The sequence below is a fragment of the Mastigoproctus giganteus genome, chromosome 10, assembly GCF_048544385.1.
Source record: "Mastigoproctus giganteus isolate SK-2022 chromosome 10, ASM4854438v1, whole genome shotgun sequence".
Lineage (NCBI taxonomy): Eukaryota > Metazoa > Arthropoda > Arachnida > Uropygi > Thelyphonidae > Mastigoproctus > Mastigoproctus giganteus.
Genome location: NC_143584.1, coordinates 183997017 through 184024095, shown reverse-complemented (window position 1 = coordinate 184024095; position 27079 = coordinate 183997017). Strand labels below are relative to the sequence as shown.

General features: G+C 38.0%; 1 protein-coding gene across 1 annotated transcript in view; it reads left to right on the top strand.

The window, feature by feature from the left end:
- Nucleotides 1-27079, top strand: part of LOC150079616 (voltage-gated inwardly rectifying potassium channel KCNH6-like) — a 597553-nt gene that overhangs the window by 178291 nt on the left and 392183 nt on the right. Inside the window, exon 4 of the mRNA XM_090383538.1 lies at nucleotides 9420-9695. Coding sequence (XP_090239664.1) covers nucleotides 9420-9695 — 276 coding nt within the window. The remainder of the gene's footprint in view (nucleotides 1-9419; nucleotides 9696-27079) is intronic.

Below are 27079 nucleotides of genomic sequence, written 5' to 3'. Positions count from 1 at the left end.
ACAAAGCTCTCTCCTTAATTTACAAAGCAGTTTTTGTTCCGATTGTCAATTACGGTGCCTGGTATGCCAAAATCCTCTCCTTAACACAAAGCCCTGTCCTTAATTTACAAAGCAGTTTTTGTTCCGATTGTCAGTTACGGTGCTTCAGTCTGGTGCACCAAAGTTGCACTGGAGCGAAAAAAACACAAGCTGGACTCCATACAGCGATTAATGCTTCTATCGGTAACCAGAGCGTGCCGCACTGTCAGCACCCCTGCGCTCCAAGTCATCGCAAGGTATATGCTCCTATACTTTTAAGTTGCCAAAAGAGGCCTTTTCCATCGTCTGAAAAAAGGCATACATACACAGCTAATTAATCTCCAAGTGGACCTGACAAAGCGACCACAAACAGGAAAAAATACGAATCTCAGATCACTTGCAGCTCCTCTGGCAGGAATCCTGGAATTCAACCCACAAAGGAGAAATAACAAATAAGTTCTTCCGCTCAGTCAGCTTCGCCTTTCACCAGCCTCCTCCCTGGTACTCACGTGGATTGCAAGCAACCTTTTTATTAACAGGACACAGATCGGATCATTCCAGCAAAAAACTCAACTCTGTGGGTATCGAACCACATCCCTTTTGCCATTGTGGGGATGAGGAGTCCTGGGCGCACGTTATGTATGAGTGCCCCCTCCTATGAAAACCATCGGTTACAACTAGGGCTTGCAAACCGGTTTTATAAACCGGTTAAATCCGGTTTTCATATTGAGCTGTTAAAACCGAAACCGAGCTTCTAAAACCGGATTCGAATATTTTTTTAGTTAGCCCTCGAATATAGTTTTTTGTTACGCACATTTTTTTCTTTTGTTCGTTTGTCTGGATCGTTCAACTGCTTTGTTTTAAACATGTTTTTTATTTTATTTTATTTTATTTTATGTTTAGGTACGAATCTCATGGGCAAGTGGCCCAAATCTAGGAGGGGTACCTTTTTTATCTTCCCACCTGTATCATGGCACGATGCAGGTGTACTCATTTACGACTGAGTGAGTTGTGGAACGCGCCTTATTGATGGTTACCCACTAGAAACAGATTCGCTGAATATTGCATCAAATTTCAATCGTAGAAAGTTTTTTGCTTCTTTATTCCTATTAAATTTGCGATCAAATGTTCTCCAAAAAGCAGCTTCACCAAATTTAGCTTTTATGTAATTTTGAAAATACAATAGATTTAATTGGGGAAAAAAAAATTGCAAGTAAATAAATAAAAAATTTCTTTCGTGAAAATTTTGAAACTTGCCTCGTTTAGACTCTTCATTCAGTGCTTGCGGGAGTGACGCATAGTATTGTGCCTTTGTTATCTTCAATATTTTTATTTAAAATTGTCGGTGATATAAATTCCTACTAATTAATATTTATTACTCTTAATATGTCTAAGATGAAATCAAATGTATGGAATTATTTTGCTCGAAAAAGCAAAGATGAAGCACAATGTTCGAAATGTCAGAAGATAATGAAGTCATCTGGAGGATTTACATCATCTTTGATGTCGCATTTAACAAAATGCATCAGATTGACATTAAACAAGATAACAGTGAACCTCCCGTAAAAATGGTAAGAACATTAGAAAACTTTATCGTTAAAAAAATCTATGGAAGAAGAGATTTCAAAATTAGCTGCTTTAGATGGATTTTCTGTTAATTCAATTGCCAAGAGTGAGTTTATACAATCAAGCCTTCACCTTCAGAGAAATAAATACGATAAATTACCACCAGCTTCAGTGAATGGAATTAAAAATATGGTTCTGAATTATTATAAAACTAAGAAAGAAGAACTCATTCAGCATTTCAAAAATTCATTGGTTTTGGGTGCACGGTATTCATTGACTCTAGACGAATATACGTCTATACAAAATAAAAGGTATATGAATATAAATGTGCATTCAAAAGACAATCATTGGTCGTTAGGTCTTATTGAGATTAATGGTTCACTTGATAGCAGAAGAACTGAGCAAATTGTGAATGGACACTTGAAGGAATTTGGTTTGAACTTGAATGAGAATATTGTTGCCTGCACCACCGATGAAGCAGCAATGATGCTAAGTTTGGCAAGCAAATTACGCCTAATCATCAACAATGTATAGCCCATTGTATACATCTGTCAGTTATAGATGTGGTAGATGACTTTCATCAACCAGTGAAATACCACCACTTTGCTTATTGGAGGCTTGAAGTGGTGAAACCCATGTTTAGTCTCTAGAGCAAAGTTTCCGGCATCCCCCTCCTCCCATACTTCTCCTTCAACCCATGCACGGTACTAAGTACTATAGGTTTTGATACCTTTCGTGTTTGGGGTTTTCATAATAAAAAAAAAATAAAAAAAAGATATACTTTATGAAAAAGCAATCAATTATGGTGCCACAGTCTTTGAGTCTCCCAAAGACAATGAAGAAAATGAAAATAATGAAGAAAGTAGTGATGAAGAAGAAGTTGAAGAAAGACAGCAAGGCATGCTTTATCAAACCGACTTTACCAATGAGCTCATTTATTTCTTCAATCCAATGGCCAATATTGCACAAACTATTAACAAAGTTAGAAAAATTTGCAAGCTTTTTCGAAAATCGCCTACCAAAAATGACATATTACAAAATTTTGTTAAAGCAAAATTTAATGAGAAAGAATATAAACTTATATTATGTTGCAAGACTAGATGAGAGAGCACATTCTATATGATTGAGAGATTTTTGAAATTGAAAAATTGCATTCCAAATGCTCTATGTGCAGTACTGTCAACTGAAGCTGTCTGACGATGACTGGAAAACACTTGAATTGCTATGTGAAACTTTGCGACCAGTTGAAATGATTCTGAAGGCTACAACCTCAGCAGATAGACTTACTTAAAGCCGAGTCTTCAATAGAATTTCTGTTTGCTAAGCTTGATACAGCAGAAAACCCATTTGCTTTAAAGTTTCACCAAAGCCTTTTGCAGCGTTACAATGCAAGACGAAATTGCAAAACTGTGGCTTTGCTGAGCTATCTACACAACCCTAAAAAGTTTAGGAAAGAAGATTCAGGTTCAAGAACTTTTGATTTTCCAAATAACCAAGTTTTGAAAAAGGATGCTGAAGAGATTTATCAGAGATTATTGGCAAAACATTCCGAAGGAGTCTTAGCGCTGAATGAAGAAACTGAAAATAAACGAACTGTTCTTTTAGAAGAAAACAAAGACTCGTCTAGTTCCGATGTTGGAGATACACTCATGCGAGAGTATGATAGTGTAATAAAGAGATTAACTGAAGAGCCTTCAAAATATCCGAGTGAATTGGAAATCAGCAAAGAATTTAAAATTTTGGAGGCAACTAGCAGTAGAAATGAAAAGCTGGAGAAAGTTTATAGAGCACTGCTGACCATTAAACCAACAAGTGTCCAATCTGAGAGAGTGTTTTCTATCACTGGTCTCTTTAACACAAAAATAAGGTCAAGTCTATCAGGAAAAATGCTAAATATACTGTGTTTTTTAAAGGATAATTTTCAGCAAAAAGCTGAGCAATAAATAGTAATTTCCCCAAGCTGTTTTTTTTTTCACATTATTTTTATTTATTATTATTATTATTATTATTATAGGGCTTATTATTTTTTTTGTTTACTATACAAGAATATAGTTTTTATTCAAAGGATTTGAATACAATTTGTAATTTTGTTTAATCTCAAGCTGGTTACTTTTTTGGAGGCATTTTAATTTTTTTATTTTTTTTACTATAAGAGGTGATAGATTTTGTTTAAAATATTTGATTACGATTTGTACAATCTACCCAAGATAAAATAAATACCTGGGTTATAAGCTTTTAATTATTTTCCCTAAGTCTGAGAAAATCGGTTTTAAAACCGGTTTTAAGAGTAAACTTCGGTTAAACTCGGTTTTGAAATTTCTCGGTTTTATGCAAGCCCTAGTTACAGCTGTTTACAGTAATCCGAGGAACTCCCCGCAATCAGGAGCAAGATCTACTAAATGACGGAGATAAATATATAGCGTTCATTCGATTTGCCCAGGCTGTCTTCACCACAAGGCGTGTCATGCTTACCGCTGCTAGGACAGTCCAGAATACTCCCCACTCCCTGATAACCCCTTCGGGGGTAGGATAAATGTAAATCTGTGGTACAGAAACAATATTGCAAACCCTTTATGGGTAGGATTCATGCTGGCACCCAATTTAGGGTACGGGATCACTGCTGGCACTCAACTGGGTGTTAGATCAATACACAGTGACAACTGCTCTTGCGACTTTTAATCCCCTTCCCTAACCCTAATTCTCCTAAATCCATGGTGGACTATCTTCACTATTAGTCCAACTTTCTTTCACCCCACAGTCTGACCTCCTCCTCTTTTATTCCCTGTGAACTCTCTTCAACAAAAAAAAATGTATTTTATTATTATTTTTTTTTTTGTGGCTTCTGTCAGGAAGCTCAAGCGACCCTGGTAGAGGCTAGCCAGAGTATGATGGGCAGCCTGGCTCACCTCCCAGTGGTGGTGGCAGGCAACTTAGGGTGCCATTAGGAGCCATGCGGTCAAGAAGCCAGAGAAACAACTGAACACAACACAATACTACACACATACAACATGCCACACACAGTGTCGGCGCGGTAGCACAGTGGTATCGTCACCGTCCTCCCCACACCAGGTGGAAAAGGCCTGGGTTCGAATCCCGTCGATGACGCGAGGAACTTTAATGGGCTTTTTTCACTCCGTGGTTGAGTTAGTCGGTCTCAGGCGTAGATAGCAAGGTTTCCCCCCCCAGTAACTGGGGTTTTTTTCGTCCAGCAAAACAGACAAATCGACCATAGAACATACGCAATTTACAGACACAAATACGGGTTAATGTATTTAATTACGGGCAACCCTAAAAATAATAATAAAATATGCCACACACAGTGTGCGTGGTTAGCACAGTGGTATCGTCACCGTCCTTCCCACACCGGATGGAAAAGGCCCGTGTTCCGACCCCGTCGTTGACGTGAGGTACTTTAATGGGCTTTTTTCACTCCGTGGCTGAGTTAGTCGGTCTCAGGCTTAGATAGCAAGGTTTTCCCCCCAGAAACTGGGGTTTTTCGTCCAGCAAAACAGGCAGATCGACCACAGAACACCCGCAATTTACAGACATAATACATAAACGGGTATATATAATCATTTACGGGAGACCTTAATATAATAATTTGATTTGAATGATAGATTTCTGGCATTTACAGAGTCCTGTATACTTTACAAGAGTAGAGATGGTGCCGTTGTGGGAGACCACAGGTGGCGCCTTACTCTAAACACTATGCCACTAGTTCCTGTATATTATCACAGAGAACCTGGCAGAGTTGAACTCACATTTACTAGCTACTTTACATAAGACGCAAACACATATGCTTGCTTTCTGGCATCATTTGCCACAATTAATACTAATACCTCCTATGGGTGCTGGAATAATTCATTTAGGATAGTACGTTCATAGTTGTGGCCCGTCTTCGCGTGGCGTGGACGGGTACTTTGAAGCAGCCTTCCTGTGATCGCCGCTTTCTGGTGGCAATCACAGGAAGGCTGTGTGTGTGTAAACAACGCAACAACAAACAAAGCACTACGTTCATTTCTGACTTTACAAAGTTCTGTATATTATCACAGAGAATCATGGCAAAGTTGACTCACATTTACAAGCCGCTTTACATAAGACACAACGCATATCCACATATCCAGAACTCTGATATATGTAAAGCAATCAGATAAACACTTCATGGAGGGCTATTGTAGTCGCGCAGCTGCGTGTAAGCTAAAGCTCTCAGCCAGAAATACACGTCACCGACTATCCTAGTACGGATAACAGAAGCAGTGGGAATTAAAGCAAAATATGATGTGGAGTTAAGTGTCACGCTTCACAGTCCAAGCATGAGTTGGATGGACTTTTGGTGTGAATGCTCAAAGAATAGATTTACCCAGATTATATTTCAGGAACAGTTAAGAATTAATTCGGTGTTTCTAGTGCGACTGTGGGCCTGTTTTATTTTATTTATGCATTTATTTATTCAGGTAAAGAGAAAGTTACATCCACTCCTATATAGCATCCATATGCTAGGAGGGTAAAGACAAATATCAATATTTTCTGACACATTATGAATCAGATAATAAAATGTAGAGAAATCTATAAAAAATAGTTACAGTAGAGTATGACCAGATATTTTACACTACAAATTCCTCTATACCTTTAGCATCTTCTCCAAGAGTATAGAGAGAGGTACCAGAGAGGTACTCAATGCTGTCCAAATCATGTTAAGGCGCTAACCAGATTTCTCTGATACAATGTCCCATAGAAGGTGAATGCAAGCTGGAAAACCTAATATGATAATATGGCATAAGTGTCGATACAACGTTTGCTCTGTATGCTTTGTCCTCACATGTCATCTCAGGACACATGTTTACCTCTTTGAAAATCCACGGGTGTTCGATGGGAACATATGGCTGAGGCAGCTGATTGAGAGTAGGTTGAACCATTGGTGTTTGCTGATTCATAATCCAATTATTTTTTGTTAAAATAAGGAGTTTATGGACATCCGCCTGTAGCATCTAGTTTTCTCGGCTTAAGTTTAGAGATGGTAATTATGTTTCTAGCGACGAAAATTTGTTTCCAAGGGGTCATTCCATGCAGCGAGTGTAGGACAGCGCTGGAGAGAGTATGGAGATGGAAGTCTATTGAAGGATCTTAGATCCAATACCCATGTCTCAAAAACCGATGCAGATGTGATGGTGGTGCAGGTGACTAAAATTTTGGTGCACAGAGAGCAGAGCTACTGGTGCTACAGAATTTGAAGAAATTTAGTAACAAGTTTGTTATTGCTGAAACCCAATAGTTTCTGTTGCATAGACCGTTGGGCATCCAAGAATTTTATTTCTTGTTTCCTTGAAGTTCCATTGAAAAAGACATAGGAGAAAAAGACATTTATATGTTTTTGAGTCGGTTTACTAATTGTCATCGATAAAATCATGAATGTAGTTGTCTGTTGTAACATTCTAAGCAGTTCTGCATTTTGGCAGTTCTTTGGAGTAGTGTCTTATTTGTATCATCATGACAAATCACCGTCATTACAACAGTGGTTTTAGGAGAATAGTGTAGTGAACCTACATTTCCTCACAGTTCCCAGGTCTGAATCTAAATGAACGCCGAATGGACGGAAGTCTAGAGCCAGTACAAGATGTCCTTAGAATTAGCCGCTTCCTTAAGGCAGCGGCTAATTTTTCTAAGGCCATCTTGTTCTGATTTTATAAATATTTCTGTGATGTGGAAACTGGAATATTGCTCAATGGAGCAATATTCAGTATCCACATATAATATTCAGTATCCACATTCAGAAACATGTATCAAGCGTTCCCCAGAAGGTTGCTGATGTCATTAACTCCATGGACGGGTCATGGTCGATATTAATTTTTCTTGTTTTCCAACCAGATGGTTTGCCATTTAATGTTACAGTGCATGTTGGTTGTTAGTTTAAGATTGGTGACATTTTGGTGCATTTAGACTAGTACGAGATACTGATTATGGCAACTTTTCATTCTCTTTAGACAGTGATCCGCCGAGAATTAGTTTACAAGACAAATCTTCATTCATAAAGAGCATTCGACTCCCTCTCTCCCATCATCATTATCCGTCTTACATCCGATTATATGGGCTACATGTAAAATCAGTCGATCCTTACTTTCAGATATTTTACATTTTGTAAGATTTCTTGCTACTTGTAAGGCTGAAATCTTTTTCTCTGCACTAGTATTACATTGATGCGACCGTAGCAGATTCCCCGTGGCTTTTGCGCTTATGGTAGTATGTACTATTGCGAAAAAGTGACCCTTGGGAGGTTTGAGATTGTCTCCGTAGCTCGTAATACTGCAGTCGCTATTTAGCCATTTTTTCAATCCTACTTTTGGTTTAATATGCTTTCATTTCTCCTTGTTGCACTCTCCCCCCCCCCAATAGTGAAGTAATATGTAGATGATTTCAAAGGTTTTTCCAAGCCTTTTCGTGATTTGAAACCCTTTTTATGTAGTTGCATATTTTGCTTGTTTGAAATAAATTTTATGTCAATCGTTAAGCTAATTATATTACAGTGATTTTTATTTGTTTATTTAAACTCATTGCGAAGTTATTCATCAAATATTATTTACTTGCTTCTCTTAAATTTAGACTTGCATGTATTATTAATTTCCCTCAATAATTTTACTGTGGGAACAAAGTGACCCTCTTTCTGTCTTCTTTTGCTTCTGTAAAATGTAAATTAAGATCCATATGCGCAAACAAATGGAACAGTGATATGTTTGCATTTTGTTATTTCGGGTTTATTTGTTAACTGAAACCTCACAAAACATGGTTTCTATCCTACAGTTAAGTGTAAATTAAGTGTGTATGAGACGATACGTTTATCAGAGTTTCGCCCTTTAGGGAATTATCCAATAACTAAAGAACTGTTTCAAATATTATTACAGCATTTATTCAACTTTTAAAAACTGGAAAGAAATTTTCCTGTATTTTTATCAGTTTTTTGCTTCCACCTGGGAATGTTTTTTTTTATAATTATGAGAAATTTAGCATATATATATATATAGTTCCCATTTCAGCTGTTTACGGTTTTATTTATTGAACTTAAGTTGCATTAAGATATATTTCAATGAATTCAAGATAATCTGTAAATTAAAAGACTGGAAATACAATATACGTGTTTTTGCATTAAAAAAAAATCAAGGAATGCACTTGTATCTTTGTAAATTAAGTAATCATGCTACTGTAATTAAATTTTGTAAATGTCTTCATAAATCGTGTTTTTTTTAAAATAAAATGTGGGAACATCGTAATAGTGTTTATAATAGATTTTATTCATCACCAATAATAACCTAAGGAACAAATTTCCTATTTTCCTATTTACATTTCTTGATGCTAATTATGTGATAGTGCAATACAATGAACATTATATATTCATTCAAGAAATATATAATATATATATATAAGGCCGTCAAGAAAGTTGGGGTTTAATACAACTAACATTATTGAAGGTCTTCTTTTAGAGCTGTTAAAAAGCAACTCAGTTATTAAAGTTAATAGTTTTCGTTATTAAAAATTCCTACTTAAATGCTTATTGTGCACTACAAGATAGTCTTACGTTGGAGCTTTTGAGCAATCTATTTAATTTTAAGTTTTGCTTTTTTGGTCACCGCTTGATGCTTGATTAATTATAAAATCTTCTAATCTGTTTATTTATATATGTATCCAGCACCTGATCCAACTCCATAATTCCGTATAGTCATTCTTTTTTTATATATACATTAGTAATGGTTTCTATAGTTTTTAAACCGCATATTTTCTTTCTTTCCTTTCCATTTATTATTATTATTATTATTATTATTTATTATATATGTATTTTTTGACAGTGCCGAGCAAGACCAGGATTCGGTTTCCTCCTTGGTGGAAGAGTGGGGACAGAAAAGGTAGAGAAAATGCCATAATGAGTCCGGAAGCCGAAGTAGTGGCTATGCAAACGTTGCCAAGTGTTACTGAGTTTGATCGACAGCTGGAGGCATTAGCAAAACGACACCAGAGTCTTGAAATGGATCATATTGGAATGACGCGAGATTTAGATCGTCCTGCAGAAACCATCACGCGGACTACGTCATCTTTGAAAGAGAAATCAGCGTCCCTGGCAGCAGGTTGGTTGAATATAATAGCATGGCATTGTCATTTATACTTTTGAATCATAATATAATGAACCAATTGCGTTTACATTTTCATGGGATGTACAGTTTGTAAAATATATGCCATTCATTAGCTGTGTATTGTTAACAGAGTTAAATTGCAGTCACATGTTACTAAAATTTTCAAAATGTTGAGACCACCTACTCTCTCTTTCCAAGTAATTTAATATTGTAGACTGTAATGAGTTGTTTCGTATTGTATTTAAGGCTCCATGATGAGTTTTATTTATAAAATGATTCATGAATATACCTAAAGTATAATTTATTTCATGTTTTCTAATTTTATCTTCTTCACGAATCATTCCCTCACGTATATTTTATCTTCACTTCTACTAGTTCCCTTTCCTTCACTTCTACTAGTTCCCTTTCCTTCACTTCTACTAGTTCCCTTTCCTTCACTTCTTTCGCTCCTTCACTGCCTTGCATGTCACTTACGATTACCCATTTTGTTTACATAATTTCGGTTTTGTTAGAAGATGGCCACTGTTGGTATTGCGATAATATCGATCTAAAACTATTAGAAATAATCGAACGAAATTCAAACAGCCGGTTCATGACACTGGTCAGTTTATCTTTGAGGAATTAAATGAAAATATTAGATTATGGCTCGTACGTTGGATGCGATGATTTTCAGTGATACTGAATAGATATTCATTGAAAAAAATCATAAAACAATATTCTTATTAAGATTGAGAATTAATTACATTGTTTAAATAATTCTTAAGATTAAGGATTAATTATAATGTATAAGTAATTATTTACGATAAGTGCTAAGGCCGTCAAGAATTGAATGTGAGAATGTGCCCAAATTTTACTGATTAATGAAACCTATTTATATTCTGCACATTTAAAATTTTGAGACATGTACAGAACAGCTGTTTAGAAACTTACTGGCTTATCATCAGAAGGTATTATACACTTTAAAAAGATAGTAGCAACATGGGCGGAACCGTGGATAACGGCATTTGTCTCTAGGTTGGACCAAGCCTTAAGGTCAAATATTTGGTATCGCCCTTCAGTGGGAACAGAAAGATCCCCATGATCGAAATCAAGCGCAGTAAAGCTTGCAATTTTTTTTATTTCAACTATTGCGTTGAAATATATCCCTTGCAATCCTATTAGTGTTGTTCTCCGTATGACAAACGCAACCCAGTTCTATGGGTTAAAGCAGCGTTTCCCAACCATTTTCGAGTCGCGACCCCCTTTTATAATAGCCAAGTAACCTGCGACCCCCACCACATTTGCACATAAAGGCATTTCTAATAGGGTAAAGAAAACACATTAAAAATAGATTTTTCATAATATAATTCTAACTAATATTTAATTAACAATATTTAATGCGATGGTTGTACTGGCATCTGGGCAACCAGCTTTCGCGGCTGAGTGTTTGTTAAAGCCAACCTCATGTCATCCTCAACATTCAGTCTATTTCTTGCCTTTGTTTTGATATGAAGAAGCGTTGAAAATCCATTCTCGCAGAGATATGTAGAGGCAAATGGAAGTAAAACTCGAAAGGCAAGCATGGCGACATTTGGATATGACTGATACATAGCAAACACCGGAACTGAGTCAGCAATTTTTCATAAAATAAATTACATGCCGAGGAATCGTTCCGCAGATCCAAGAATTCATCCTACACTTCATCGGGAATGCTGGCTATATTCAGGGAACCAGAGAATGGGTTTCGTACCGGTGCAGCTTCTTCTTCTGTAAGCTCAGGGACGTACCGCTGAAATTCCTTTTCAAGAGATTCAAGGTTTTTCAGATTCTCAGATTTTTCAGATTCTCAGGTTCTTCAGAGTGTGTGTGTGTGTGTGTGTGTGTGTGTTGTGTTGTTTGGTTTTTAGGAGCATTAGCAACTAAGGCCATATTGCTCCGGGATATGCGGTGGTCATTCCCTGATCTTTCCGCATCCTCCATATTTGGTGGTGACGGGCTCGAACCCCGGTCTAATCAAGAAGCGTGTGCTATGCACTGCTGCTCCTTCCCACCTGGCTACGGAGTCGCTGGTTCTTCAGATTCTCATCCAATTCACCTTCAGATTCCTTAACCACACTGCAGAGTTTTTCAAACATGGCAATGTTTCCAAGATTTACTTTCCGACGTCAATTTTGCAGCTTGGATACAAATGCCTGAAGATTGTTTTGAAATTGGATAATGTGTGTTTTCTTTCCCTGAAGTTTCAGGTTCAGCTTATTTAGCTGGTCTAAAATGTCTGCTAAGTAAGCAACTCTTTTCTTCCAAGCTTCATCATTAAAGTAAGCCACAAGGTCACGTTTCCCTTACACTTCCAGGAATAACTTGATTTCATCTTTCTACTCAAAGACACGATTGACAACATTTCCTTTCGACAACCAGCGTACAGCAGTGTAGAAAAGAAAAACCTCGTGATCAGGATTCATGCTTTACAGAATTCTTTAAACAGACAGGTGTTGAGGGCTCCAGATTTGGTGTAATTCAGATCAAGTACCTCTTGCAGAGGAGCTGGAAGAGTCTTACTGGCAAGAGATGGGTAGCTAGATAATGGTAAGATAGGTAAGATAATGCCCTTTGCTTGGGGAGCAAGTTCTTTCACTTTTGTCTGAAAGCCCGACTTGGACCCTAGCATAGCTGGTGCTCCATCTGTACAAACCCCCACAGACGTTTTTCCACTGTAGTCTTCCAGTTTCAAAAAAGGTATTTATCTTCACAATAGTATCTTCACATTTTTTTAAGTTTCAAGTGCACTACAAATCAGGAACTCTTCTTTGATGTCATCTGAATGAATATATTTCACGAAGACAATCAATTCGAACATGAACTTACATCCGTTGATTCATCAACCTAAAAAGAAAACAATGGAGAAACTTTGATTTCATTCGAAACTTGCTCTTTCACGTCTACGGACATATCTAGGTCCGCCGCTGCGGATATTTGAAAAAATATTAAAGACCCGCCATAGCAAATAATTAAAATAATATAAAATGTTTAATATGTATGAACATGGCGGGCTTTTAATATTTTTTAAGTATCCGCTGCGGTGGACCTTAAGTCACTTCCATTCATTTATCAAAAATCAGTGTTACAACCACTAGCAGAATATTGCTGTGCGGGTTGCACAGTGGTATCGTCACTGTCCTCCCCACACCGGGTGGAAAATACCCGTGTTCGAATCCCGTCGATGACGCGAGCAACTTTAATGGGCTATTTTTCACTCTGTGGCTGAGTTAGTCGGTCTTAGGCGTGGATAGCAAGGTTTTTTATCCAGAAAATGTGGTTTTTCGTCCAGCAAAACAGGCAAATCGACCAGAGAACACAGACAATTTACAGATATAATACATATACGGGCATATGTAGGAAATTATGGGTGTCCCTAATATAATAATAATAATAGTAGAATATTGCATGAGGAACTGTCAGAATGATAGACTCAGGCCCCGTTCTGTGTGCCTCGGGACGGTCATCGGAGAGGAATATCCGGGTACCAGCTGCTCCCCAGTGGCGCAGAGGCCTCTTCCATACAGGCCGCTTTTGCAGAAGTTCTGCATAAATTCGACTTTTCAGGTGGAGATAGACGGAAGTCTAGGTGCCAACGTAGACATGATGATGATAATAATAATAGTAGAATATTACAGTGTAGCCATATGCCATATTGAAATAAATAACGTGTGAAAAGGTGTAGTGTAGGGGCGGAAATCGAAATTACTGCAGGTAAGTGAGCAGCAGAGGGATAGAGATCATAAATGAACCGTTTGGACTATGTATAAGTATAGTACGAAAGCATCAATAATACATAGCCAAATCTGAATGTACAGAATATTAGCAAAGCGGCATCGTTTTATGTTATATATCATATTGTGAATACTTTCAAAACGAGTTGCCATGATATTGCACTACTTCGAATAAGTAACGCTTCACCTGAGGAGAAGACTAATGTTACTTATTCTCAGATGGATACCACAACCCCAGACGGTACCGTTTCAGAGCTATTTGGCCCTTCTTCGGTATTCACAATATTCACAAGTATTCACAATATGAGATATAACTTAAAACGATGCCGCTTTGCTAATATTCTGTTCATTCAGATTTGGCTGTGTATTATTGATGCTTTCGCACTATACTTATACATAGTCTAGACTTTTCCATAGCTTGAGGCTTACGCCCTAAACGCTTTATAGTTTATATGAACCGTTTGTTAAAAAAAAAAAAAAAAACACCTTTCGTCAGTGGCATCATATTCAGAACTTGGGTGAATATAAATGTGTGCTTTGTCAACGAAAGTAGTATTGAAATGGAATGGAACAGTGAGCCCTTCAAACGTGGACGAGTGACAAATGGGACTGCTGACTACCTACCATCCATGGGGATTTATAGAATAATACCCTTTCTTTGCCTCCTCTATCCCGTACAGTGCTTAAAAGCAACATTATGGTCAGCTGCCGTGCAGTCAGCGAAATTATTTTCATTCTTATCGAGCCATGTCTCAATTCAGCAATCTAGATCAAGATTATGAAAACTGGAACTATTCTAAGGTTTGAGCTTTATTTCTTAAGCTATTAACATTCTAATGGAAGATTCGTTATGGCTGGGAATTGCTAACAGTATTCTCTGAGGTGATAGTGTTTCTAATTAAATAAATTGGATATTAAAAACAACTATATACTGTGTTTGTTTATGTCACTACTTTTGTTTTATTTGTTGTAAACTGAATGATAGGAATACAGAAAATATGTACATATTCCAACACCTAGTACAATTTATATTTAAAATCGTAGATTCACTTTGTAAAATTGTTTGCGAGCATAAAAGCTGTACTGTAATTTTACTAGTACAATTTAGTAAACTAATTATAAGCCTAAAGAAAAAAAAGAAATGGAAGGGCAAGATTATGAAATGATAAAACCTATTACTTCTGTATTCTAAAAAAAGACTAAAAACTGAATTATCCAATTTGGATTAATGAAAATTAGTTGGACGGTCCTTTTCCCTAAAGCCCTCATTGGGCGGCACAGTTGGTCGAATCGCCGTCCTCCTCACACTGGGTATAAAAGACCTGAATTCGTGTCCTGTCGTTGATGTGAGGAATTTTTATGGGTCTTTTGCACAACGTGGCTGAGTTAGTCGGTCTCAGACGAAGATAGCATGGGTTTTCGTCCAGAAAACAGAAAATCAACCTCAGAACACATGTGCAATTTATAAACGATATATACGGAGCACTATGGCCTCAGTCGCTGATGTCCATGAAACCCTACAACAACAACACCCTTTCCCCAAAAATAATACTAAAACAACTCGTAAAATAAGCTTCTAGATTTGTTTTGCACTCAACTTCCGAAGTTCAATTTATTTCTGTTCATAGCTAATGCCAACCGAAGTAAGTTAAGAAAAGCTATAGAAGATGTCTTCGGATCCGCCCTCCTCACAGTCTCGTCAGTGATGCGACGAAATTTTTTTTAACAGAATTACAGAATTAGTCGATCTCAAACGAGTATCATGTTTTTTTTTTTGTTTTTGTTTTTTTTTTTTGTCTCCATACTTCGGTTTTTCATTTAGCATTCAGGCATATCAATCACAAAATACACGCAATTCACAGACACGGTATACTGATGTCTCATAGCCGTAATTTTTTTTTTTAAATTTTTTTTTTTGGCGCGCGCGCACACACACACACACACACACACACACACACACACACACACACACACACACACACACACACTGTGGTTTTTATGAATTCTTAAATAGGTTAACATACTAAGCATTGAAATTCATCCTTTTTTTTATGGTCTTCGAGCGGCGATACTTAATAAAAAATATTTTTTTAAAGACTCATCTCCTATAATAGGAGGATTCTGAGGAAGCCCTCAATAAGATTACATCCAAAAATAGTATTCAAAAGTAAATCTGAATTGGATTCAGCTATTCCGTTCCTCCAATGTTTCCGATGAGAACCAATAATATCCTTGTTAATTAATCTATAGGAGACTATTTGTGGATCCTCCCATTCCCACTCAGTCAGAGTGGGTGTAATAAGAGCATAGTTCCTAGAGCCAACACAAATCTATGAAGAACAAACCCTCAGGGGAGAACTAAGTTGCATTAGAATCTTAGAATGATAAAGAAGGTATGCTACTGATCTTACTGACAAGATAATAGGTGAAACAGTAAGAAAATCCGAAGGAAACAGTATAACTAAAATGAATCCAGGTGTACTATTACCATCCCTTACGTACCTGTTGTTGGGGAAGAAAGAGCCATATCCTTGAAGAAATCTAATAATACAATATTATTTTCTGAAGGAAGTAGTAGTTCCTTAAACTAGAGATTTTATTCCGGCTTTTCTTGGAGTTAGAATAATATAGTCTTCACTTCGCATAGTAGACACACGGTCTACTATCCGAAGTGAAGATGTGAGGTGTTATGCATTGAAGTGCTTGATGGAAAAATCAAAGAAAATTCCAGAGAGAGATGTACAGGAGGATGGACAAGTCTGGCCCTGCTTTCCATGTGTTTCAGTGTAGGATGTCTTGGGGCTCGAATTCTGCCGAGATCCTCCGTTCAGTTCTCTCTTATCATAGGAAAGCCTTTAAAGAATCGTTAAAAAATATTAAGTGTTTCTTTTGAAAGGCATGAAGAGAAAAGAGGGAACTCATTGCGATACAAAGTGCCTCAGCTTATTAAATAAGCTGAGGCACATAAATTTTATGAACAGAATTCTTAAAACTGCAAAAACTCTCAATAAGCGGTAGAAGGTTTGGAAAACAACTACAGCATTGAGAGATAGAAAAACTAGCAACATCCCGGTACGAGGCACTAACTTTTGCAAGTACACAATGCGACACAAACATGGATCAGACCTCCTAGAACCTCAACAGAGTCTTTACAACCAAGGCCACTTCGAACCATTGAGCAGAGATAGGCTTGAGCAACCTACCAACAACTATGTTATGGGGCGGAGGAGGGGATACTTAAAGGCAGCGAGTAACCGAATTTAAAGGACGTTAAAAAAAGAGAACGATAATTTAACTTAGACCTGTTGTAGATGAGTGGTCACAACAAAAGCAGTACACACGTTTCAGTTGACCGTGGTTCAGTTTCGCCTGACCGATAAATACCGTTAATAATACCATTCTTATCAAATAACTGTTCTTGAACCCTTCTGATTATGTGATACACTAAGTGACCACTGAATTATGGCTACCTACCTAATATCCGGCTGTTATAGCGGCTGTTATCTGTGCGAAAAGCGGGCCGTGTTGAGCCGCTGTTCGCACGGATAACAGCCGCTTTTCGTCTAGGCATTGGTGTCTGAGGATGTCCGTAGAGATCAGTAACCATTGCGGCTTGCAGGGCTTTCCTCAATGTTTGAATAGATGACGATTGCGTGTCCATACGCCTCACTTCCCGTTACAAAACATTCCACAGGTGTTCTATTGGATTGAGGTCAGGCGAATTGGGTCTGTGACACGGCGCATTACCGTCTTGGAATATCCCATTTCTGTCCCGGAAAAAATGCAACGTGGCAGGGTGCACGTTTTCTTCTAAGAGCTCCCGGTAGACCTTACCAGTGAAATTTTGGTCCATACGCACCAGGGGTCCTAGTTCTTAGCAGCAAAACATGCTCCATATTAAGCAACCACCGCCACCTGTCTAATAATACCAGACAGCACTTCATCCTGTCTGGATAGTGGGCACCATGTACGATGGATCCATGATCTCGTATTGCTTGTGCTCACATGAAGGCGTCCGTCGGCGTGTTGCACCAGGTATTTGGACTCATCCAACTGGCATACCATACTCATTTCCAGTCATCCATTGACCAACCTGCGTGTTTTTAACGCCACAACATTCGCCGTCGATGATAATCAGCAGTGAAGAGAGGTGGCTACTGGGGAACTGCATACGTCTGAGTGTGCGGCGCATCGTCATTTGGCATATTATCCTTACATTCCCAAAATTGCATTGCTTGTATTGCGATGTCAACTGTCGCACAGTGACTTTCCGCTTAGCCCGTACAATCCGCTGCACTCTTCGCCACCACGAACATCCACCATGCGTAATCCTTTACAGTTCTGTCGGCGATAGATCGTTCGACCCGTTCTTCTTTGCATAATTTAACTACAGTAGGCCTTCAACAACTGACAAGGCATGCTGTTTCCGATATGGAAGCATCCGACGCATGAGCTCTTACAATCGTTCCCTTTGAAACTCCGTGATATCTTTACTACCCCCATAACTGCTACTTTATCACTTTTACTTGCACTACCAGATGCAAATGACAACTGCTCTAGCGGGAGTAGCTGTTCGGCTTTTTATACTGCGAGCTATGCGTCGTAGTCTATTACGGATGAGGTGATCATAATTCCATGTTTACTGAGTGTAGATTACTAATACAATCAACAAAATCCCTTCCCATCCTCTGTCCTTACGAGGTATGGAGGAGTTCGCAATAAAGATAAAGACTGTGTATAAAACGCCATCTTTATCTTTATTTCGTTGTATAGTAAGGTATAAAACAGTAATATTACCAAACAAAATACGAATACCCAATAATCGGTTTTGATAATCGTTGGCAAGCTCTGGAAGATATCTGCGCAGATTATGCGCCACTGTTACTCTGCCTTCCCATTCCGTGTCTTACTAACGCACTTCATTTTTCGTAAGCTATACACAAGCCGGACGTCCTGCTCTGTTTGGTCATCTCATTCGCAGTTTCTGTAAATTATCGAGTTTCATTACAGAGGTAATCGCTCCGTTAAGTAGGACGCAAACTCTTAACTATTTCTTATAGTGCACCGTTTGTGAATTTCTTCCGACAAAACAGACTATCAAAGCCCATGAAATTATGTTATCATTTCATATCTCCCTATTCACTTCCATCTCCCACACAGACATTTGCGCTCAGCTCTTTCCTCCGTAACACAGTCGCGAGAAAAGAACAGTAACACGTGGTATTATCACAGTAAAGTAGGACCACATGCCATTGAGGACGCTGGTAGAATGTTAGTCACCGGTGTGATTTCAGACTCCTGGTATTGCTGCTGAACAATGAACTCTGCTTTGATTCGGAATGGGGGCTCTTAAAGCTGAAGTGAGAAAGTAATTGTACAAGATTTTGTAGTCTAAGGAGCTATCAAGTTTAGAAATGGAGGTAAATAGTGTCAGCGCGGGTGATGCAACAATTGCTGTGTTGCTGTTGAGTAGACGGCCATGGTTTTTGAACATAATTGCCACTGTTCTGGAAATCTGGATTCAAGATTTCCAACCACAAATGAAATCATAGCCCAAGCGTAATGGAAGATATTTTTGAAGTACTCAGACGTTTTCTACTAAAGTTTCCAGGTATTCCAACATTGTTGTTGTTGCTGGTATTCATTTTTAGGGGCATGAGCGATTTAGATCGTATTGCTCCGTTGTGTATTATGTCTGTATAAGTATGTTCACAGGTCGATTTGTATGTTGTGCGGGCTGGAGAATCCCGAATAACTCACAGGTGGCACCGTACTCCCTCTGCCTGAGATCGTCTACAGCTCCGATTAAAGAGATCTTTATAAATTCCCCCAGTCATCGACTGGATTCGAACCTACACCTCTCTCAACCAGCGAACAACTGGTGAAACCGCTATACTATCACGGAGGGTGTATTGGACACCTGAAGAATGACCGATTAACTGAAATAAAGAAGCTATCAGTATTCGAAATTGGAATATCACCTTGTAAAATAAATTACATCTTAGGAGCAGAGAAGATGGAATCCGACCGTGACAATGTGTCACTTCTTGAAGTCATCAACTGTACCTTACAGCATATTAGCAATGTGAAATCATACCCAAGCGTAATATGGAAGATATTTTAAAAGTATTTAGACGTTTTCTACTAAAGTATCCAGGTATTCCAATATTGTTGTTGTTGGTAGTCATTTTTAGGAGCATGAGCGACTTAGATCGTATTGCTCCGTTGTGTATTATGTCTGTAGAAGTACGTTCACAGGTCGATTTGCATGTTGTGCGGGCCTAACTATACTCAAGCAGTCAGTTACAATTACTATGGTACATTTTCTTTCTACACATGCCATTAGGATATACAAACCTAAAACATTTTTATATGTTTTGCATATGTTCATTTATATACTTTGTAAACTCCAGACTTAGCACTGAGTATAACGTCAACCGAGTGTAACGGAATATTGCCTATACCATAAACTACATGTAACCTTCATGGGTCATTATAAATCACTGAATGTTGAACTTTTAATTAAATCAAAGAAAACTACAGTAATACATGGTGTTATCACAAAGTGATTAAATTAAGATTAAACACTTTTTTACCAAGTGAACTTATTATCGAAACTACAGTAATCATGTTTTATTTTCAAGGACAGCTATTACCTGAATGCAAGCAAAAATAAAAAATAAATAAATAAAATAATAAATAAATAAATAAAATAATTAAAAATAAAATAATAAATAAGTGAAAAACATAACTGATTAACTCCTGCATGAAAAGAAATAGCTTCCACTCACCACAGGAAGCGACCAACACAAAATTCTGCCGTAACTGGCGCCACTGCTGCCTACAATTCCTGAGGAAGTATGCTTTTCTTATCTTTGATTTAATATAACTGATATGGACGTGGACAGTTACGGATGTTGAATGTTGTTATTTCTTATCTTCATCTCTTTCCCTTTCGTTTACACTTTCTTCAATGACGTTAGACCCTGACTTCCATTCCTTTCTTTTTTAGGTGTTTCTGGTAAGGTTTAAGTGTTTCGTTTAGCTAATTAATTATGTTGAATTTTATCGCTGTAATTAATTATTTCTGTTATTCTCTTTCAGTGTCGGATGATTTAGTATAGTTATTTCGCATATTTGCATTTAATTCGTCTAGTCAATTCGTCACTGGTCGTCATAAAAATTCAAATTTTGTAGTTTCATTTGCTCATGTTTGTCTGAAGAGAGCTTTTCTTTATTTATGTACGCTTTCCTTCATTTGGTCTTTCATAGATTGCATACGGACACTTGTGAACAGTTGGCTGCCTCTCAGCAGTTTACAATGAAAATGCGACCTTTTGGAGATCTGCAAATGTGAGGGCTCTTTTATGAAATCATACACGCGGTTCCTTTTATCTTTCTTTTATATTGTTATTTTTCTTGTATGAGGTTACTGCGCTGATCAGTAGGACGTCCTTGCATAGTCTACCTGCTTAATTACAGGCTGCAGTAGATCCCTTACTGCAGAATTCTGTGTTGGTCGCCTCCTATGGTGAGTGGGAACACTTTCTTTTTTAATTTCCAATTGTTCATCAGGTATGTTTTTACTTATTTTTAATTTTTGCTTGCATACAGCTAACGGTAGTTTCTTGCAAACAAAATACTTTCTGTAGTTCCAGTAATACGTTCACATGGTAAAAACGTATTTAAGCTTAATTTGATCATTGACCTTTTTATAATTCTTTAAATTTTGTATCGTATGGTTTTTTTTTTCTTGTATAACCTATATTCTCTTTGATAATGATTGCCTCTGCTAACATCATAAAAGTGGTCTTTATGACCATAATTTTGTTTCACTTATTTGACTTCATTTAGATAGTAAACGTTCTTTTTATTTTGAAGCTGTTGGTAAAATGGAGCTGCTTAGGTAAAAATCTCTCCAACTACACCGTACGGATTCCATAAAAAATAACAATTGCAGAAAATTCTAACAAAACATAGTCACCTGTGAAAACACCAATCACTGAATGACGCGTAGCCTCTCCAGTTAGCACACAACCCGTGAATAAATATTTAAAATATTTAATTGTTTTATTTTTTTCATTGTTAATTGTTTGTGCACTGCATAAATGATTTTCGTTAAATTATATATCTGCAGATTTATGGCTAAAAATACAACCTTAACAACTTGTTGCTAAATATTTCGTAAGGGTGGCTACATTACTGTTGAAATATTTGTATTGTTTGCAAAGTGCTTTACTCAAATCTACTTACGAGATTAATTGTTATCTGTTGTACACCGACGCTGGTCTAATTAAATATTTTAAACCCGACATGGAATTTTTTATATCTTTTTGTCTATATGCTTTGGCTTTACTTCCTTGTTACAAAACGGCTCTGGGTATTCTTGCCTACCCGTGTTTCACAAAACACAATACTTTCTAGATATTCATACATTTAAAAATGTTTTATACACTGACGTATAAAATTTAAGGTTTCGATGACAAAAGTTTTCAAAGTGCGTGTTACAAGTCAATTAAATTTTGTGTGAAACATTACGTTATGGCCAAAGAGTACCTTATGTGAAGTTATTGTTGGTTAGTTTTGGGTTTTAGGAGCATCGACAACTAAGGCCATGTTTCTCCGTGTATATTGTCTGTAAATTGCGTGTGTTCTGAGGTCGATATTCTGTTTTGCTGGGCGAAAAACCCGAGTTTCCGGGAGGAAAAACCACGTTACTCTCTCCTGAGGCCGACTAACTCAGCCACGTTGTAAAAAAGTCCCATAAAAATCCCGTCTCAGTTCAAATCCCGTAGTAAAGGGATTTGATTTGATTTAAAGGGATTTGAACTCAGGCCTTTTCCACCCGGTGTGGGGAGAACGGCGATCCTATGAACTGTGCTACCCACTAGGGCATGTGAACTTATGGGTAAAGCAAAAAATATCCAAATTCACTTCATTGTCTTTTTATTTAATATCCGGAGAGGAGGTCGCAGATCTTAATAAAGTTTGGTGTACGTACACTCAACCAGGTCGAAAAAATTACAGAATGCCCGATTAAAGGTGTAGTGCAATGTGCCTTTCTAAGCTTTATCAGGCCAGTATCTTTTTATTGGTCTATTAAATTTATTCCCTCGCAGGTTATCTGTTGTATTTGGATATAATTACCATCCTTGCCACACCCGGTGGAGAAGGTCTGAGTTCGAATCCGTCACTGATGCGAGGAATTTTTATGTGCTTTTTTCACAACGTGGCTGAGTTAGACTGCCTCAGGCGAGTAATGTATTTTTTATTTTTTTTTTTTTTGTTGGAAACTGGTTTTTAACAGTCCAGCATACTGGCGTCTCATAGCCTTAGTTTTATTTGACGCTTAAAACACACTCACGCACACACTTCGTATCAATCTCTACAGACGAAAGATCCTTCATAATGTGCTCTGCGATTGCAGCTGAGCATTATTATGAAATTAGCGATATTAAAATTAGAGATTATTGTTTATTAGAAAAATTTCAAGCGTAAAGGCAAGTAAGGGCGTAAAGGCTCCTAGAGTCGATGGCATGTACTCAATAATTTTGAGGAAGGTGGCGAGAAGTGGTAGTGCATTATGAATACGAGGTGTGGCTGGCTATTAAATAACGAGAATGTTTCAATAAAATAAATATAAGGAAATATTTTATTGGACTTTTTTTTCATTCCGTGGCTGAGTTAGTCGGACGCAGGCGGTCTCAGGCGCAGATAGCAAGGCTTTCCCCCCCCCCCCCCCAGAAATCTGGTTGTTTTATTCCAGCAAAACAGGCAAATCGACCAGAGAATACACGCAATTTTAAAAAAAAATTAAGTATATGGGTAGATCTAATAATTTTACGGGTGACCCTAATATCATAATTTGGTACCTTACAAGTTGTCTCCGCGGTAGCACAGTGCTATCGTCACCTTCCTCCCTACACCGGGTGGAAAAGTCCCGGGTTCGAATCCCGTTGATGACGCGAGGAACTTTAATGGACTTTTTTCACTCCGTGGCTGAGTTAGTCGGTCTCAGGCGTAGATAGCAAGGTTTGCCCACCAGAAACTGGGGTTCTTCGTCCAGCAAAACAGACAGATTGACCATAGAACACACGCAATGAACAGACATAAGACACAGAACGGCATATGAATTTAAATATTCGGCTGGCTGAATATAATAGTTTGGTACCTTACAAGTTATCCTGTTCAGAACAGTTGCCTTGGGCTTGAACACACTGTTCCATACGTTTCTTTCAAGCACCATAATATTTCTAAAAGTCATCTGTGAGCCCTTTTAAACATTCGGTCTTTTTTTCTAAATGTCTTCAGTGGACTGAAAATGGGTTCTTTTCAGCTTAGGGAAGAGAAAAAAAAAACTCACAAGGGGTTAGGTCTGGCGAGTCCTTTTATATTCACACAGTATTTGTTTTTTGGCAAGAAAAAGGGTGTTGTGTGCTCAGCATTGTCTTAATGGAGCATCGAACTATCCTTCCAAAATTCAGCTCTCTTCCTTCGAAATGTGTGAAAAAACACAGCCTTGTCAGAACTTCAGTCTAGTACATTTGATTCATAGTCTGATTTGGTGGAACACATTCAGCCATAATAATTCCTTTACTATCGAAGAAAACAAGAAGCATGGTTTTCATTTTTGACCTTTGACATTCTTGCTTTTTTGGTCTAGGGAATTGTTTTATATTCCATTGCATTGACTGCTTTTTAGTTTCTGGGTCATACTGGAACAACCACTTTCATTGCAAGTAATTACAGTTTTCAGAAAGTGTGGATCTTCATTGGAGTTTTCTCATTCTTCATCTTCATTCAGAATTTTTGGCACCATCTTGGCACATACTTTTGTCATCCCTAAATTTTCAGTTAAAAGTTGTCTGTTTCTTTGTCCATATTGAGTTCTGATATAACCATTCTAATGCTTAAACGACGATCACTTCTAGTCAATGTTTTTACCCATTCTACATTTTCATTAGTTTCATGGATACCGGACAGCCTGGTCGTTCATCGCAATTCACATTCTTTATTCCTTCTAAAAATCTTTTACACCATTCAAATACGCCAGCTCTTGACATAGTAACTTCCCCATAAACTTGACGTAACAACTCAACTTTCAGGTGGTGTTTTCTTTAGTTTTGTTATTATATTTATTATTTTCTTTCTTTATTTATTTTGTTATTTGAGACTGCTTCGTTGTTCAACCCTTTTGTCTGTCATTTTTCCGCAAACTGCAAAAAATACAAGGTAATGAAAACCTGTGTCACTCAAAGCGAATGAGTGTGATGGAACGTGGCTTGGCAGACAACTAGGGAAACGTTCAAAGTCGACTGTTGGCGCTTGGTGTGTAATGGCTGCGCGCGCTGTCTCGTTATTTAGTAGCAACGTCTTGTACTTAAAGGCTGTTCTAAGAGTGAAAGTAGTACAAACTGATCAGTTTGACTTCAGTGGGAGGAAAAACCATTGCCACAATGAGAAATGGTGCAATAGAGGGACATTTATATAGTAATGAAATTCTAAAGGATACACAGCTCTGTTTTGCTAAGGGAAAATCATGTTTAACTAACTTAGTTAGTTATTTTGACACACTCATGAGCTGGACGTAGGAAATAATTTCTACATTGTTTATTTGGATTTTAACAAAGCATTTGGCCGGGTCTCTCATGAGATAGTTTACTGTATACGCTAGAACACGTTGTTATTAGAGGTAAGATTCCAAGATGGGTCGCATGATGGCTGCAGTACAGGAGGCAGAGAGCTCTGATTAATAGTTACTTTTCAGAATTTGGACCAACATTACAGGGGGTCCCATAAGGATCGATTCTATTGTGTCTGATTTTCATAAATTACATCTACAATGGATAGAGGATGTGATGTCCTTTGACATTGCGCTGGAGAGGAGGCCATTTTGCAAATGACATAAAGATTGGGAGAATGAGTAACGATGAGCGCCAAGCAGCACTCACTCCTTGAAAACAACTTGGACATCTTCAAGGATGGTCAGAATAGTGCTGTGTTTTAATGCGGAAAAGTGCGAGGTCTTACACTTGGAGAATAGCAACCCCAATTAACTAATTCACTTAATGGGGTTGAATTAAAAGCAGTAGAAGAAGAAAGGAATTTGGGAGTTACAATGCAGGCGGACATCAAGTTTTCTCAGCAATGGACAGGATGCAAGATTTATCAAACATTTGCTGCTTGTGGTCATGGGAAGTCATAATTTCATTGTATAAAGAATAGAAGAAGAATCTTTATTGTAAAGTGTAGAAAATTATATAAATCTACATTGCTTGTTACAATATCCCATCACGGCACTTTGGTAAGAGATTATGAGAAAATCCTTAAAAACACATACCAAGAAATCTACATAAATTAAACTATAAGTAAATATGCAATATATATTAACATATAAAAGATGCATGTTACAATACAACTGTTAAAGCATACACGTATAGATAGTTATAGTAAAAACATTAAGATGTGCCTGAATTATTCAGGTAAAGAGGAACTCTCCAGTTAGGCTCGGATTTTTTTTTTTGATTTGGTAGTTGTTGGCGCATCGGCTTCTGTGGCCATATTGCACCTCCCAAGGTTTCTGCAGTACTTTGATCCAAGCCCGAGGCGAGAATCGAACCCGCGACCTTTGGGTTGCCGGGCAGGTACTTTACCCACTCGGCTAGCCCGGTCGGCGTTAGGCTCGGATCCGTGGAGGATATCAGCTGAGGATATAGATTATCAGGACGTAGCGGAAGACTGCAGTGGTCTCGGTCGACAATCATGGAGTATCCTCGTCTGCATACGGGATCCTTAGCAGATTTCTTCAGATCGACGTCTAGATCCTCAAGAAAGAAAGCACCAGCTGGGAAAGAAATCCATCCGACAGGTGAAGGCTTGTCTGGAGAGAGAACTGCTGCGGAGCTGACCGAACAAGAGACACTGGGATCCTCCAAGCGCAGGTATGTTCTTGTTTATACTCCGGCACGACCACCAGGTCAGTGGAGTTTACAATAACTCAATCAATACAAATATTAATCGTATTTAGTAGTCACGGGCTTGAACCCCGGTCCACTCAAAGAGCGTGTACTACTGCACTCGCGCTCTTGACCACTCGGCTACGTCAGGCCTGTATCCCAGAAGGAGGGAGAGGAGGCGAGGCCAGCCAGAAGTTTAACTGTTATTAGGAGTCGCCTCTCTTCAGTAAGCCATGGGGGCCTCGGAATATTGATAGTGTTGGCCATGGCTGTGGTCCGAAGCTGGGGCGGTAACTTGAGCATCTGTAAAGCTTCTCAAGAAGCCAATACGCAAAGACGTACACTGGTTTGATGATGGAGGAAGCTTCTGATGCCCGTATTTCTGTTGCATACAATAGTGGGGGATAGACAGTGGTTTGAATGTACTACCTGACCATGATAGATATGTCAGTTACATGTTATCAGCGCTGTTTATACAGCCATCTAAGCCCGGAATCTCTTATGAGCATCACGTGACTACTAAATACGATTAACGTTTGTATTGATTGATTTATTGTAAACTCCACTGACCTGGTGGTCGGGCCAGAGTATAAACAAGAATATGTCTACATGATGAGATATAAGACAATTGTAAGTTCCCACTTGGAATCGTTTGTCCAGATATGGGGACCGC